Source organism: Anthonomus grandis, chromosome 17, assembly GCF_022605725.1.
Source record: "Anthonomus grandis grandis chromosome 17, icAntGran1.3, whole genome shotgun sequence".
Lineage (NCBI taxonomy): Eukaryota > Metazoa > Arthropoda > Insecta > Coleoptera > Curculionidae > Anthonomus > Anthonomus grandis.
The window spans coordinates 11,911,895-11,929,015 of NC_065562.1; the positions used below are offsets into that span (position 1 = coordinate 11,911,895).

At 31.0% G+C, this 17,121-nt stretch overlaps 1 protein-coding gene across 2 annotated transcripts in view; it reads right to left on the reverse strand.

The window, feature by feature from the left end:
• Nucleotides 1-691: 691 nt before the first annotated feature.
• Nucleotides 692-17,121, reverse strand: part of LOC126746083 (uncharacterized) — a 431,438-nt gene continuing 415,008 nt past the window's right edge. For both annotated transcript variants that reach the window (XM_050454188.1, XM_050454187.1), the window contains 2 exons: nucleotides 1,669-1,875; nucleotides 692-1,614 (listed from right to left, as the gene is read on the reverse strand). In XM_050454188.1, coding sequence (XP_050310145.1) covers nucleotides 1,499-1,614; nucleotides 1,669-1,875 — 323 coding nt within the window. In that variant the 3' untranslated portion in view covers nucleotides 692-1,498. The remainder of the gene's footprint in view (nucleotides 1,615-1,668; nucleotides 1,876-17,121) is intronic.

A 17,121-nucleotide genomic window follows, 5' to 3' on the forward strand; every position in this document is an offset into this window, starting at 1 on the left:
TGTGACAATTCTTTCTTTGATTCTCTGTATACTCTGCTCCAGAGTACACTATTTAGTTGACGTATTATTGAAGTGCCTTTTCGAATTCTAATTGCTATATCCTTTATGTTCCAAGCATCAATAGTAATGCTTAAGTTTTTTAGCTTAGTGCAAAATACCTTCCTTCATCTCCGTAATATCTAGTGGTTATCATCTAGAAGTCATAATAACAATAATTTGTCATATAATAATAACAATGTCATTCTGAATAGAAGATCTAATACGAAATACTTGGGTGTATTGTTTAATCAGCAGTTGAAGAATGGTGAAGGAGTGTTTTTCAAATATGACTTCTACAAAGTTTCTTATTAATTAAAACTTCCTATATGTTGTAGATTTTTTCATTGGCCTCATATAGTAGGCATCAAGATTTTTTGTTTTTATTCAAATTTACTTACAAATAGCTTGATTAATGATCCTAGTGACTATTCAATTTCAGTCTTTGTTTAGAAATCGTTCTCTGTTATGTATATTGTTTATTTTACTAGTACTACTTATTTACTTATTTTGTATGCACTCTAACTTTGCCTACTGCATAAAAATAGTATAACCAATAATGCAATAAAAAAAATAAATAAAAAATTAAACAATATAAAATCCCATTTTAAGCATTTTTAGAATAAAAACAAAGCAGTAAATAAAAAAAGCAAAACAAAATCAAATCAATTTATTACTATAACAAAAATGTCTATACTAACGTATTTTATTTATAAATAGAGTTGGGAGACCATCTATAGCTAAAAAACCAATTACATCTAAACTTCCTTAAAATACACGTTTTTTTATTATATAATTTTTGTTCTTCGAGCAATTTCTTAACTTCTACACAACACTACAAATATTCCATAGAATTATAAAACTTTAATACAACTAAAAAATTTTATATTGCTTCTGGTTCAAAAATATCACCCTCAGTGTCAGGATTCTTCTAGGTTAGGTTACTCGACGAGTGCAAAAATATCTTTTACATCCTGCATGATAATTATTTATAACTTCTTGTTTTGTTTTAAAAACAAATAAAAAAATCACAGTTTTTATGTATTTTTTTTCTGTTTGAAACTAGCCGTTTTTATAAGTGATATGTACAATTTTCCAGCGTTTAATAAAAGTAAAAACGGCTTCGTTTCAAAATTTAAATATTTAATACTAAATCCTATTTAATACTAACTAACAAACTTTTTTATTTACTATTAAAAAAAAATAAATCCTTTAAAGTAACAATTATAGGGAGCAAACAATAAGTAGTAAAACCAGCATATGTATAGGTTGTTATCAGTACATCACAGATTATAATGTAACCTATACGACGTTAGTGTTGTGCCTAAATAAAAATGATAATAATGTTAAAAACAGTGCGATAATAAAATAACCCATTACATAAACCACAACCTTATTTATACAGTCTCATCTTACAATATTAAGAAATTTGTTTAGTGACTAAAATCACAAAATTTGTTGATCATCTGTGAACAGATATGGGCTGTGTGAGCGATTTTATTAAAAACGAGAATAAAAACATCGTGCTTAGTGACGAAAGGGTTATTCTAGTTGAGCCGCTAGTTTCCATACATCGACCTAAAAAAAGAATCAATATAAAACTAAATGAAAATTGAAAATAATGTCATTTACCTCGGTTAGTAACGTTGAAGATGAGTTCGCCAGTAATTCCAGGTCGAATCATCCTGTTACAGTTGCTAGATGAAGAGAATGCTACTAAATTAGTGCTGATTTCTTTATACATAAAGCAGAATTTCTTGGAGCCATGTGCTCTACTGATTGGGGATGTGATGAGGAAAGAGGTGCCATTTTCCTCCCATCTACCATGGCAAGAATATGCTAAAATATAAAATTATAATAAAAGTTCATGAAGTATTATATAATATGATAATTTAATGATTACTTTCTGTTTAGCAACGTAATCAAAATAAAAAATTAAATTTTTACAGTAGTACTCACTTTTGAGTATAGAAAATTTTTTTGATACATACATTTTCTTATGAATTTCTGTGAACGCAATTTTTCTATGTATTTTTTAATTAGTGTTTTTAAATAAAGTCAAATTATTGATACTACAAAACCAACCAATATTTTTATATACAATCAATATTTTTGTTAACTATATTACATTCCTCACATTTTGCTGATGTTCTAAGCGAACCAATTTAAATTCATTAAGTAGAGTTGCCAAATTATCATGCTTTATATAGTTTCTAGAAGCCAGGCACCTTAAGAGGATTATTCACCCATAAATTTCTGTTTCCTGGATAACTTTTTTATTTTACAATATTTTTTATTGCGGTTTTCACTAATGAAATGTACATATTTTTGTCAAGAGTTGATAGGTGCCAGTTTTTCAAATTTCTAAAATTTTGATTTTTTATTTAAAAACCAAAAAGATAAATAAAAAAACCTTTCCATACGTCTCTAGATACATCGATTTTAGAAATATTATATTAAAAAACCATTTCAAAAAAAATAATAATAAACCTATGAGAATGGAAATACAAAATTCAGGCATTTTTCTTATAATTTCTTGAACCGCCGATAAGTTTAGTATCATATGGCAACAACGCACGGCCGGGCTAGCATGAATCAAATCAAGAAACGCGCGACGCTTGTTCGGCCCGATCTGTGCAAGCGACGGTATTGGCTACTAGTCAACAGCAATAATTCAATATTATGCAAAATTGAAATGTTGATTGGCATTTCACTTAGAAGTATTTTATTGCGAAGGTGTTCCAATTTTCTGCACGTTGTTCTTTATACTATTAGGTTTTTTATGTTTATTTTTAAGAAATGGGAAAAAGAAAAGAAGGAAAGTCAAAAGTTTATTATTCTAAACGAAAAAGTAGGAAGTCAAAAAAGGATCAGTTTAAGCCTAGAATGGCTGCAAATATGGAATAAGAATGCCACATTGCTTTTACTATTTATATATAAATGAAAATAAATGATTCATTTTGGAAAGAAAAAATGATAGAAAAATAAAGATTTTTTATTTTAAATGTCTACTGCCTGTAGAATCATAGATCCTAGGCATAATAGAGGCATGGAAATTCGAAACCCATCTAGAACTTGAGCTGTAAATGACAATTTTTGTATTACATTTGTTTGGTTTTTCTATTTTCATTAGAATATGCCACTTCGTTGTATTATAATTTTCATTTTTGTATACTTACTCATATAACTGTTTAATATTGTCTTATATTTTATACAGCTTGTTCTAAAACATGTACCTACGTCATTGTAAGTACACACAACATCCATAAACACAAAAAAAATAAGTGTAATCTAATGTAACGAGTTCAAAACTGAGACACACATTTTTTTTTAATTAATTGAACTTGGGGTTTATTTTATGCCCCTTTGATGAAGCTCACGCATATGTCATAATTTATTTTTTGTATTCTGATTGCTAAGAACTGTTTAAGAAGGCATATTTAAAGGTGATTAACATTAAAAGAATTTAATATTTATTTATTTTTTTATTTCTCTTTGACGAGAGCTGTATATACAGGGTGGCTAAACGAACACGAAACGGCTATGTCGGGCTCGTAAAGATTTTAAAAAGAAAACGCTCGGACCCGTCAATTTAGATTAACACGAGGAAACTTTTTCAGAGTATAATACCACCCCTATCTGTCATCCCTTAGCCATGGTGGAACTAACCTCAAAAATTTTAAATGGAATAGTGACTTGAGTTATACCTTGTTTGAGAGGTCTTTTAATTTTCTTTACGGCTACACCTAATTTAAAGGATTTTACTTTAGCGGTTCTCAAACTATTGACTATTTTAACATTTAATATAGTTTTTTGGAAAACCTGTATTAAATGTTGGGTGTTTGGAAAAACTGTATTAAATCGCAATTCTTTATTGACTTATTAATTTATAACAATCATACATAAACACTAGTCCAACAAATACTGAAAATGGCCATCGTTATAAGCCATGCAATAATAAAATCTATGCTACCCAACCAGCTTCAATAGAAGAATTGCGCGAAAGGATTACATTTGAATGCCAACAGATAACTCCTGATATGCTACGAAATGTGCGACGTCGATTTGAACAAAATCTGTATTATTGCATAGAAGTTAACGGTGGCCATTTTCAGCATTTGTTGGACTAGTGTCCAACAAATGCTGAAAATGATTGTTAATAATGAACCAGTTAATAATAAACCAATGATTGTTATTAATTAATTGTTTGACAAAGAGTTGCCATTATTTTCTAAAAAACTGCATTAAATGTTAAAATAGTCAATAGTTTGAAAACCGCTAAAGTAAAGTCCTTTAAACTAGGTATAGCCGTAAAGAGAATCAAAAGACCTTTCAAAAGAAGCTATAACTCGACCCACTATTCCATTTATAACAAATTTAAAGGATAGTAATACATTTTTGAGGATAGTTCCACCATACTCTGAAAATGTTTCCTCCTGGTAATCTAAATTGACGTGTCCGAGCGTTTGTTGAGCTCGACATGGCCGCCATTTCGGTTAGCCCCCCTGTAATATATACAGTGTATCCCAAAATTTATGTCTAAATTCATTTAAAATTCAGGAGTGTGTTCGAAAACGCTCGGACCCGTCGATTTTTATTTCAAGTTGCGCATTTTTGTACGTGAAGTTTGTATATATAGGGTTGCTCAAAAATAAATTACGACCATCAACTTAATTTTTTCAAATGAAAGCACCTTTTTTTTATTTCATTTTTGAATTTCGCGTGGAGTTTTACGTATGTTTCATGCATCATGTCCTATACCTAAAGTCAATAGTTATCGAAAAAAAGACGACTAAACATTATTATTGAAGTTCACCTTACGAGTCACCTTATCTCTGAGATTTTTTATACAGAGCAAAATTCTATTCATTCCTGTTTTTTTATTGTTGGCTGGGTCCCTTTTTCTTTGAAAAAACCTTAACGGGACAAGTGTATCTCGATTTTCTCCAATTTGAATTAGTTCCAGCATTACTAGCTTTATTTCCAAATCCATTGAACCCAGACTATCCTGACAAAGAACTAATTTTCCAGCAAGATGGCGCTCCTCCGCACTATGCTACCACTGTGCGTACATGTTTGGATGAAACCTTTCCCAATCGGTGGATAGGAATGAGAGGACCCATCGAATGGCCTGCTAGGTCGCCTGACCTAACATCAATGGACTTTTTTTTGTGGGGATACCTCAAGTCGAAGGTATTTGTTAATAGGCCAAATAATCTAGACGACTTGAAAGAGATAATTCGCAGAGAAGTGGGTGCCAAAACTCCGGAAATGATTGAAAATGTGCAACGAGACTTTATTGATCGCCTTGTATATTGTCAAGCCGTGAATGGCAAACATTTTGAACATTTAACTTAATTTTTGTTCTTTTTTTATTTGTTACAGGACTCGTCTTTTTTTTGATAACTGTTGACTTTAGGTATAGGACATCATGCAAGAAACATAGTACGTAGAATTCCACGCAAAATTCACAGATGAAATAAAAAAAATGTGCTTTCATTTGAAAAAATGAAGTTGATGGTCGTAATTTATTTTTGAGCAACCCTATATATACAAACTTCACGTACAAAAATGCGCAGCTTAAAATAAAAATCGACGGGTCACACCCCTGAATTTTAAATGAATTTAGACATAACTTTTGGGATGCACTGTATATATATAATAGTGTTAGGCATATTTGGAAATGAGATAATTTATTTTTTCGATCTACAGGGTTGCTTCTACCCTTTTTTGACGGAAGTCACTCACATGTCTCTAATTTATTATTTATATCTTAATTACTAAAAACTGTTTTAGGTACATATATTTGAAAGTGAGACAAAATTATAAACATTTTTATATCTCATTCCTTCTCTCCCTAAATTTGTGATACTAATACCCTCCTATATAAAAGCATTTTTTATGAATAAATTAAATCCGTTAATTTGCATAGTGAATAAACTGTATTACCAGAGGAACATGAGGATATTTTGATTGAACTTATACAAAAATGTTATTTTCTTTACTGAGACAAACGTCGTGAAATACCAAAATACGCGTGCGACTTATTTGCTAGTAAACACAAAAAAGTCCAACCGCATGCAAACTAAAAAATGCACCGATGAATCTCTCTGGTAACCACAGAACACAAATATATATCTGGTAACATTGACCCGTCTGCTGCGAGACGAACAGTGTTCTGCTTTGCTTTAGCGATGCGTTGTTGCCAAATGCTCACCTTCCCGATAAAGCGCGTTAAATCCATTTCAGGCAAAGTCACGTGCTGATGATTGCTCTTAAGAATTTGTTCTGTATATGTTTAAGTTTATTAATCAGATTTCGGTTCCCCATTCAATAGAGGTTCGTCATACCTAGGATTCTACACTGAGGAGGCAAATAATAGCCCATTGCCAACATAGGGCCGGTAAAAAGTAATTAAATTTATATTGTTTGCTTTGTCTGATAATAAACGAAAGAATTCTAAAGGCATTGTTTAAAATAATTTTAAGATAATTATTAAACAGACATTTTTCAGCAAGCAGCACATGTATATCTTTGGCTACTCTTTCACGCTGGAGTACTAAGGATCTTGAATTATAATTAAAAATTATTTTATTGTGATTTTGTGTATATGTACCAAAAAGTCATCATCTCTTGAGATCAGCTAGTAGATCAAGGTATTTATATACATAATATATAACTTGTATAAATAATAAATAACAAGGTTCAAGATAGATTCTTTGAGGTACCTACTCTGGAAGTTAAAATAAACCTCCCTTATTGTGATCCATCAAACGGAACCATCTGTGTTCTTTCAGGTAAATAGGATTTAAGCAGGACGGATCGATAAACACCGAAATCACACAATTTTTCCCCAATCAAAGAATGGTCAGTTTTATCGAAAGCTTTACTAAAGTCAGTGTAAGCAGAATTTACCTGTACTCTCTTGTCCATGTGATCCAGAATGTACTGTGAATAAAAAATCAGACTTGCATAGGAGATAATATGTTTAGGACAAGAGAAAAAATAAATGAATAAATTCTTCGTAAATAGGTGTAAAAATTTTTATATCAATTTTGTCACCCGATTTAGAAATATGTATGATGATAGCTTCCTCCCAGACCGATCGAAATGTACCCGGCTCAAACTATTGATTGAATAATCTAAGAGGAAAAGTAAGTTAGATGTACCTTTTTTTACAAATATTGCCCGTACCCCATCAGTTCGTGCGCCTTTTTTGGGTTGGGTTTGTTTCTATGTAAAAAAAAAATAATTAGGCAAGCTAGAGATTTGAGGGACACAAAGTCAGTCTCACATTATGTTAATTTTTTAAGAAACTATTACACGTGTTTCGCCCTAAGGCATCATCAGATCTAAAAGTAGAAAGCAACCCTAGTATAAAAAACAACAATGCATAGACACGAATTACAATGTTGAGATACGACTTATTGGTAAAGCTTTTCGTTTAACATCACAAACATTTAAGTTTAAACAAAAAATAAATACATAAAAAATATTGCTGACGTTCACATTAAATCCGGTGTCAAAACTAAATAAAATAACAGTAAACAAAACAAGCAGAATGAGGTTAAGTTGGACGTTTTCTTTTATCTTTAATGTTTACGAGCTTTTTAAATAATTTGTTGGAAGTATTGAACGCTATCTGTAAATAATAGTTTTTCAAAAATTTAGCCAATCGGAAGGAGATACTACTACCGAAATAAGTGAGGGAATGAAATCTAGAATCTTTAATGCTGGTATTATGGATTAAATTATAGGAGAGCTTGTATTTGTTATAGAATTTGAAATAAATTGTATTATTATGCTTAATACAAACCCATTATTTACTGCAATCTGTTTAATTGTAGCTAACTCTTTTTGAAAGTCGTTTGTTGATAATGGTATCTTAGTTGGTAGAAAAGGATGTTGAATGCAGCAAATTTATGAGAATAAGGAGAATTAGAATCAAACTCGATAATGTTGTCCGTTGAGGAAGGTTTTCTATAAATATCAAAGGTGATTTTGTTGTTTTCTCTAGTCAGCAAAAGGTCTAAAAAAGGAAGCTGACAGTCTTTTTCTAAAAAAATATAAAAAAATATCCAGTCCGAGCTCATCCCCACTCCAGGCTAAACAGACATCATCCACATGCCGCTTGTAAAAAACACTGTCTTTGGCAAAGGTAGTGCATATTATCTTACTCTCCAAATTATGCATAAAAATCTCACTTTAGAACGGGGAGAAACAAGAGCCCATCGCCAACCCATTGGTCTGTTTGAAGAAACAATCGTTAAATTTAAAAAAGTTTTGGTCGAGAACAATCGATAATAAGGTGATTAGGTTGTCTAAAATTAGTTTAGGTAAAGAGGTTTTATTTAACAAATTCAAGACAAGATCAACGCAATCCTTGGGAGGTATACTTGAAAAGAGGTTTTTTAACATCTAAGGATAATAATGTCGTTTTTTCAGATATTGATGTGTTTTTAAGGGCGTCGCAAAATCTATAGAATTTTGAGTGGAGTAAATGTTATTAAATGCTGTAATATCTCCTAAGACTTTATTAAGCCACGAGGATAGTAAATAGCAAGGTGAATTTTAAAAACAAACTACAGGACGAATAGGGTAGCTACTCTTATGGACCTTAGGTAAACCGTAAAGTAAAGGCGTTTTCGGGTTCATGGGGTATAACTTATACTTATAAGTGTGGAAAAAGTCGAGAGAAAGTGCGGTCTTATCTAAAGTATTTTTGAGTTTATTAAAAAATAAGAATGCTGGGTCTCTAGGATTAGGTACAAACTCATTTGAATTCAAAAAATGCAGAACTTTTTTGATATAATGACATCTCTTTATGAGTACCAACCAAATATCTTTATCTGCCTTTGTGACAATCAAGTCGTGAACCCTGATTTGACCAAGTCATATCTCACATTTTTTATTAATTTTTTTTTTTGCTTTATTTCCGTTCGCCCGTTCAACTTAACCTTATTCTGCTTGTTTTGTTTACTTTTAATTTATTTAGTTTTAAAAGCGGATTTAATGTGAACGTCAGCAATATTTTTTATGTATTTATTTTTTTGTTTTAACTTAAACGTTTGTGATGTTAAACGAATAGCTTTACCGGTAAGTCGTATCTTAACATTGTAATTCGTGTCTATGCATTGTTGTTTTTTATACTAGGGTTGCTTTCTACTTTTAGATCTGATGATGCCTTAGCGCGAAACACGTGTAATAGTTTTTTTAAAAAATAAACATAATCTGAGACCATTGACTTTGTGTCTCTCCAATTTCTGAATTTTTATTATTAAGAGGTCTCTTTGAGAAACATATACTACTTATTTGAATGCTTCAAATTGTTATTCACAGCTTTCTTCTGAACCTCTTCACTCTTTTCGAACATAGAAAAATCTTTAGTCATTTTTTCATTAATAAAAAACCAAATTTTATGTGCGTTGCTACTTCTAATACAGACTCTGATCAAATCGCAATGAAAAGGGTCTAGCCGATTTTCTTCTAGCAAGTTCATCCGTCTTCTCATTACAGGCCACAGAAGTTTTACATTGTTACAGTTTTCCAGCTTCCCAGTAAGCACGATATATATACCTTTAATGTTTTATTGTAAATTGGGGATATTAAACCTCTCGCGCAATATACATTTGATATAACATAGAGAGACCGCGAACGCCGAATCTCCCTAACTGCGCTCCAGAAGTTATATCGAAGCTACGAGACAGTAATGTAATATTAGATCAAAATGTTTAGGATGTAGGTATATTACAACAATATATTACATATACGCAACAATGTAGCAAAGTGGCTAAATGTATTAATAGACCATCTATCTGCTAATGCAATATAGTCAAGATGTAATTAAAGGTTCTGCTCAAAAAAGGGTTTTGATTGACAACCAGTAAGTCATGCCTCTCTCATGTTTTTATATTTATGTAAAATGTAAAAAAACATCTTATGAATCATAAGTGAATTATAACATAAACAATAGTATTAGACACGATAAAATATTTCGAGTTACAACAGATTTTATGTTAATACTATCTAATAAAATAAACTTATGAAATGTTTCAAAGGAATGTATAATAAGCCGATACCTTTCTAACCTCAACTCAGCTTGATCAACTGATACGGTACAGATGGAGAGAGTGCACCTAATACAATGCAAAAAGTCTAAAAATATACAAATGTAGACATCGAATCAAAAAATGTACAAGAAAAACCAGTAAACTTATGATGATTTTAATGTAAGGTTTAACCAAGACCAGGGGCAGTTTCGTCGAGTTGTTGACCTTTCGTCTAGATTTAGGTTGATTTAATTTAATCAACATCAGTCAATTAAGGTAGCTACTAAGAGTAAAAATTCACTGGATTATGTCTTTACAAATATTCCCAAATCCTCGTATGTTGCAAATGTTAATGATGTCTTTCTGTCAGATCACCTAGGAATTTCCCTTCAATTCAAGGAAGTCAGTCAAGTAGTGCAGCTATGGTCCTATAACAAACTTGGGCTTACTGAATTTCTACAGATAAACTGAGCCAAAAAATTGGGATCACATGTATAATTTTGATAATGTTTATGTCTTCTTTACATTATTTGTGGATTCTCTTGTTGATGTATATCTTAGTTCATTTGATTTGACATCCAAATCAGTTGACACAGCTATAACATCAGAAGCGTCAAAGTGGTTTGATGATTCTTCGAGAGAAACTCTAAGATTAATTTGGCCTTTTTTGACATTGTCTTCAATTATCTTTCTTAAAATATACCGATTCATACAAAGGACCTTCGATTGACCCCGAAAGTTATAGTCCAATTGTTTTAGTCCCAATTTTCACCCAACCCTCAATGGATACAGCGATCTGGGTCCTGTATGACAAGATTTTGAAAGGGTTTGAGTGCAGTTTCCATTTTCAGGCAACATTTTGATTATATTAACAATATGTAACAGTATACTTCTTTAAAAGCTCGTCTATCATAGATTTGACAGTTCTAGTATTAAATAGCTTCATTCCTTTTTAACAGGCAGGAGTCAATATGTTCATTTTGCAAGTGGTAGGTCCCAATGTTTACTGACAACACATGGCGTGCCGCAGGGCATTGCACCCATTCACTTACAAATGTATGTCAATGATCTTTCCAGCTATCATTCTGGGTCTGGTTTCTATTTTTATGCTGATGACACAACATCCTTGATTGCTAATAGCAGCCTATCTAGCCTGGATATTACAGCTGATCAGTCATGGAATGACCGGGATGTGGGTGACATCAAATCGATTATGCCTAATAACAAAACCAAAAAGATAATTTTCTCCCTTAGAGATTGTAGACATGGTCAACAGTCTCTGAATGAAATTGTAACTTTTCTTGGTGTGACTGTCTTATGTTAAGGAACTCTCGTCTAAATTATCAAGATGTAAATTACTAATACGAAATTTATCCACCTCAGTTTTAGATTACACGCTCAGGGCTGCATATTTTCGATACTTCCACTCTGTAGTAAGTAGTGTTTATTGGACTAGAGTCACTTTGCTCATATGTCCAAAATATTTGCCTTACAACGTAGAGTGATTGCTAATCGGAACTATAGAGATTGCTGTAGTTATATACTCACACTCTATCAAGATCAACAGCTCTTTGATACCGCGATTTCGATGTAATGACTCTATTTCTACTAATTTCTACATTTAAAGCCGATATTAAAGATTATCTAATAAAAAATACCTTTTACTCATTTAAGAAATATTTCTGGTTCAACTTTCCTGAACTCCTGTGACCATAGATGCTTTATATGTTATGTTGTTTATTATTATTTATACTAGGAATATTTTTGACTAAATTAAAGATGTACCAAGAAATGATAAAAACGTTGAATAATTACTGGGTTTTTTCTCTTAAATAAATGATAAAAATTCAAATATTTTTTTGCACAGAATATTGCAAGTCATTAATTGAAAATAAAAAAATTGTTATTAAGGATTATTTACCAACAACTTTACCTAATTTTAATAAAAAACAGGTATAAATTAAATAAATTAAAATTAATTTGTAACTATCGCTAGTGACTAATTATGGTAAATGTCTGTTATTGAGTAATTATGTTATTGCTTGTTGCATTAAAAATGGACTTAATTTTTTTATTTATTTAGTCTAAAAGTGTTTTAGACTACGGTCTGAAAATAAATAAGCAGTAAGGCGTCAACTAAAACAAAGCAGGAATCTACTAAAGGATTTTTTTAATAGCATTTTTTTTAAAAACTCTAATTTCAAGTTTTGATTAAAACAAAGGTGAGTAGCTGTAAATGAATTTGTTAATAACTGAAAATACTTTATTTGCACTAATGTTTTAACTATAACTTAATTTAATCCTAAGGGTTAAACTCTCAATTGATTTCATTTAATTTTTGTCAAAATTCCAGTTACTTCCCTTATATTTATTTATTTACTGAGGTTGCACCTTTACAAATATTTATATTATTAAAGTATCAATATGGTGCTTTAGAAATCTGAGAGTACTTTAGAAAAACAACCTTTCTATGGACTGCCACCCCGGAACTAATTTTCCAGCTATCAATTACTTCCAGAAAATAGACCAATACTTTTTGGATTTACTTAAGGCTTTTTGTCACTATCGCCATCTGTCAACACCAAAACAATTATTAGACTGTCATTCAGTTACAAATGCGCTATCTCTTAGAGTTTCCTAAAAAGGGACATGCGCCATAACCCAAAAGCTTGATAGTTTCAAAATATGCGCATTATATACAAAATTTTGAACTGCAATAAATATAAAAAATCATTTAAAATATATTATAATTTTTTGACGTTAATATTGACATTTGCCAAATGAGAACTGTTAAACGAAAACAGTTTTACAAGGAATGACAAGTTTTGACCACTATTTAGGATTTTATCAATGTTGTTCGATCAAAATATATTGGTTATTACTCGTTTTACTGTAGCTGTAAAAATTGTATTCACTCCTACCCAGTCTCAGAAGTCAACAAGATCAGGAAAATAAAATTCCACAAAGATAAATTTTAATATTATAATAATTGGCCTATGTTGGGTGCCAAAAAGTTAAAAATTTACTTCATGATTTTTTTGTTAGTCGTTAGTAGTCTATGAGAAAAGCTAGAAAACGAGTGTGTAGATTGTATAGAATTTTTAAAGCAATAATGTGCAACAGTTTAAGTCATATGCTCTCTTATTGCTATCAATTCTAGATGGGTATATATAGAGTAAGCAGAATAGCAAATTCATCTAATCTTCAAGATAAGAATTATGCAGCTGATACTGAATTTAATGAACCTATTATCAGTATAAAATCCTTTATCATTTGAGATGACGAAAGATTTAATTTAACCTTTGTTATTATCATTGAGTATGTTGACGTTGACATTTCAAATAGAACTATGAAACTCATATGACATCCAGTTTATTTTAAATAAAATATTATTTATGAATAAGCAGGCAGACCTTAGCAATGAAATGGAAACTGAATGCAATATACTGGATCAGAAGCTCTAATATTTCCATATAATTTAAATCGGTAGCAACCAGTTAAATAACGTGTTCCAAAAACTATTCAAAGGAAAAACTTATTTTTAGGCCCAAAGTTATGACATTTTAGGAAAAATTACTACATATAAGGCAAAAGGCCATATTGATAAAATTAATTGAACATATACAGGGTGTCCCAAAAAAGAGTGTCAAGCGAGCGCCCAGAGATAGAGCAACCGTAGGGGAATCCGAATCACCTCCATGTATATGATCTGATTTTTTTTTATATTACATTTTTTGTGATTTTTTAGTATTATTCGACTTTTATGCTTATTTCTGCTATATTCATAGTAAATAGGTAAGGCGAATGCCTGACTTTTATTTTATTATTTAGATAAAAGTTGACTCTGACAAGAACAAAGATAATTTGATCCAGAAATTAAAATATTGCTTACAAAAATGTTAATTCTAATGTATTAAAATTTTTTAACAGAAAATCTCCATGAGCTGTTAGAAGATGTTGATTTGGAGACAAGGAGAGACATGTTTTTTCAGAACGATGGGGCTCCTTGCCATTATGCGATAAATGTTCGAGAATATCTGGATAGGCGATTTAGACACAAGTGGATCGGTCGAGGTGGACCAATTTAGTGGCCCCCTAGGTCACCGGACTTAAACCCAATTGATTTTTTTTGTTTGGGGTTACTAGGAGGTCGTGTACGCTCAAGAGTCAAGAAACTTAGAAGAACTAAGAATAAAAATTAATGAAGCAAAACAAACCATAAAAAATAACAGATTAGCATTTAGACAGTTAAAAGACAATTTTTTTCGCCGATGCCGTATTTGTATTGAACAACAAGGTCATCATTTTGAAGACTTTATGTAATAATTAAAGATAAATTGATTAAAACACTTTTTGCTTTATTTCATTTATTAGTAAATCTTTTTTTGTTTTCCTTTTAACTGCTATTTAAATAAGATGCGATAAGGGTAGCTCAATGAATTTTTTATATTGAAAAGCTGAAAGACCGGTAAGGTTGCTTAAATAATTATGTTTAAAAAAAAATGCTGTAATTTTTAAAACGCCTTTAACTTTGTTGAACTTTTTTTACTTTTGTTTTTTATGTCACAATTTATTTATTTTTGTAAGCAATATTTTAATTTCTGGATCAAATTATCTTTGTTCTTGTCAGAGTCAACTTTTATCTAAATAATAAAATAAAAATCAGGCATCCGCCTTACATATTTACTATGAATATAGTAGAACGAAATAAGCATAAAAGTCGAATAATACTAAAAAATCACAAAAAATGTAATAACTCCTAAACTAAGAAAAATCGGATCATATACATGGGATGATTCGGATTCCCCTAGGGTTACTCTATCTCTGGGCGCCCGCTTGACACTCTTTTTTGGGACACCCTGTATATAAATGCGTATGCTGCATATTTTTTAGTTATTATATTTCAACTTAGTTCTTTAGTACATAAATAAATATTACTTTTTCTATAGGTCATCTCCAACTGAATCTTTAAAATATTTGGCAAGTCAGTAGTAGTTGTAGTGACCTACCCAATAGCATCAGCCTCAAATTGCTGGCAAGTTACATTTAGACTTACATTAACGAGTTGTCAAGTATTTGAACTGTATGCTTCTCCTATAGGTCATCTTTGACTGAATTTTTAAAATAATTGAGAATGGTTTTGGCAAGTTAGTAGTAGTAGTAAGAACCTACCTAGTAGCAGTGCTGCCTAAACTGCTGATAAATTACTTTAACCAGTGTTTAAATATTTATACTTTACATTTTAGACCTAAAGAAATATTTGATTATTTGACTTTTATTTGATTATTGAAGTTGTGATTCGAGTATTCTTTTATAGAATTTCTTGCTAGAATTAATATTTTTATTTCTTCCATTTTGTTCAGTTTTTCACCAACAAAGGATTCATACAAGCAATTGGTCATTATGTCACAAAACCTATATGAAATAATTCATCCAACTGTAACAAATCTGCCACATCCATAACTCTTTGTTCCTTAAAAGGCAAGTTTTAAAATTCTTAGGTGCAAAGTCAGCCATATTTCTCAATATTACGACGGCAAACTTCCGACTCTCGCAGTGGCAACTTCGATTTTTCCTTGTTTGTTAGAAAATAGAGATAAAATATTAAATTCTGGTACAGGTAAGTGCGAATACGTGCTTTTAGCAACGACTTGTCTCTCTCTGTGTATTGTTTCGCCCATTGCTGAGTTCATTTAAATACTACAATATATTTGTTGCGAAACTCGAGAAAAGGAACTGAAAAATAGATACTAGACGTAAAAGTGAAATAGATTCTGTACGCCGCAAAGCTGAGATAGCCAGACCCAGTTTTTAAACTTTAAGACTTCTTTGTTTGGGCGGTAAAAAGATAAAGTTTACAATTTCTAAGCAGATACGTGTAACCGAGCTCCTTTTAGAGTATAAAGGTAAAATATTGTTACATTGTTTCGTGTGAAGGCTTTTCATTCTTCTTATATTACGGCATATTATATGGAGAATATAACATTTATTAAAAGCTTGTAAGGAAATCTTGGTAGCGATGATAGATGTATACCATGAAAACCAAAATAAAATAAACAATGATGTTATGATAAAAACATTGAGGAGATTGTTTATATCAGAACAAAAGGAGCGTCATAGCTCATAGATTAATGTAAAATTAGTCAAAATTCATTGAGGTTAAGTATATGCAGTGCTTTCATGTCAAAACAAATAATCATTAATAAGTTCTTCAAGAAAAAAAAAACAATGCTTAAGTTGATCAAATATTTTTTATTGACACACATTTTTGCTTACTACTCGCTTATACGTCAACCGAATTTGTTTTTTTTTTAGGTTAGATAGGAGATTGTATGCCCTTTAAAATGATGTATTACAAGATGATGATAATGATGATTATTATAACCAGCATAACTAACATAACCCAACCCAACCCAAATTTCTAATTCGAATATTGAGAAATCATTCATTACCCATAATCCTATTATCCAAATAATGGGATTTTTTCCATACTAATGAAAATCAACATCACTAATGAAAAGTAGTGAATTGCTGGCAGTGACATTTGCTCTGTGTGTCAGTATGACAGACATCAGCTGATAGCAGTGAAATTAGGCTGAAGTCTATACTAATGTAAGGAAATAAATTCAGAATGTGTCCTGAATTGTCAAAATAACATAACCTCAAATACTCTTCACTTGCGACTCTATTTTACGAAATATACTGTAAATTTCCTCCATAGAACCCCTTTTAAGCAATATAATGAAACACAAATATGGATTTCAAAGAAGAGCAGAAAAGTGAAATCGAGGCCCTGTAATCGATTTATTACGGTGATTTTGAAATTATTTCGGTGGAGCACTATAAGTTTTCAATTCCAATTAAAACGGACGATTATGATCCCGGTAATAATGTGGGACTCTTCTGTAATTTAGTTGTCATGTATACTCCAAAATATCCAGAGGAGGCGCCTCTTATTGAGCAGGAAAATGCAGAAAATTTCCATCAGAGGGATTTGAGGACAAATTGGCTCAGTACCTCCATGAACAAGTAAGTA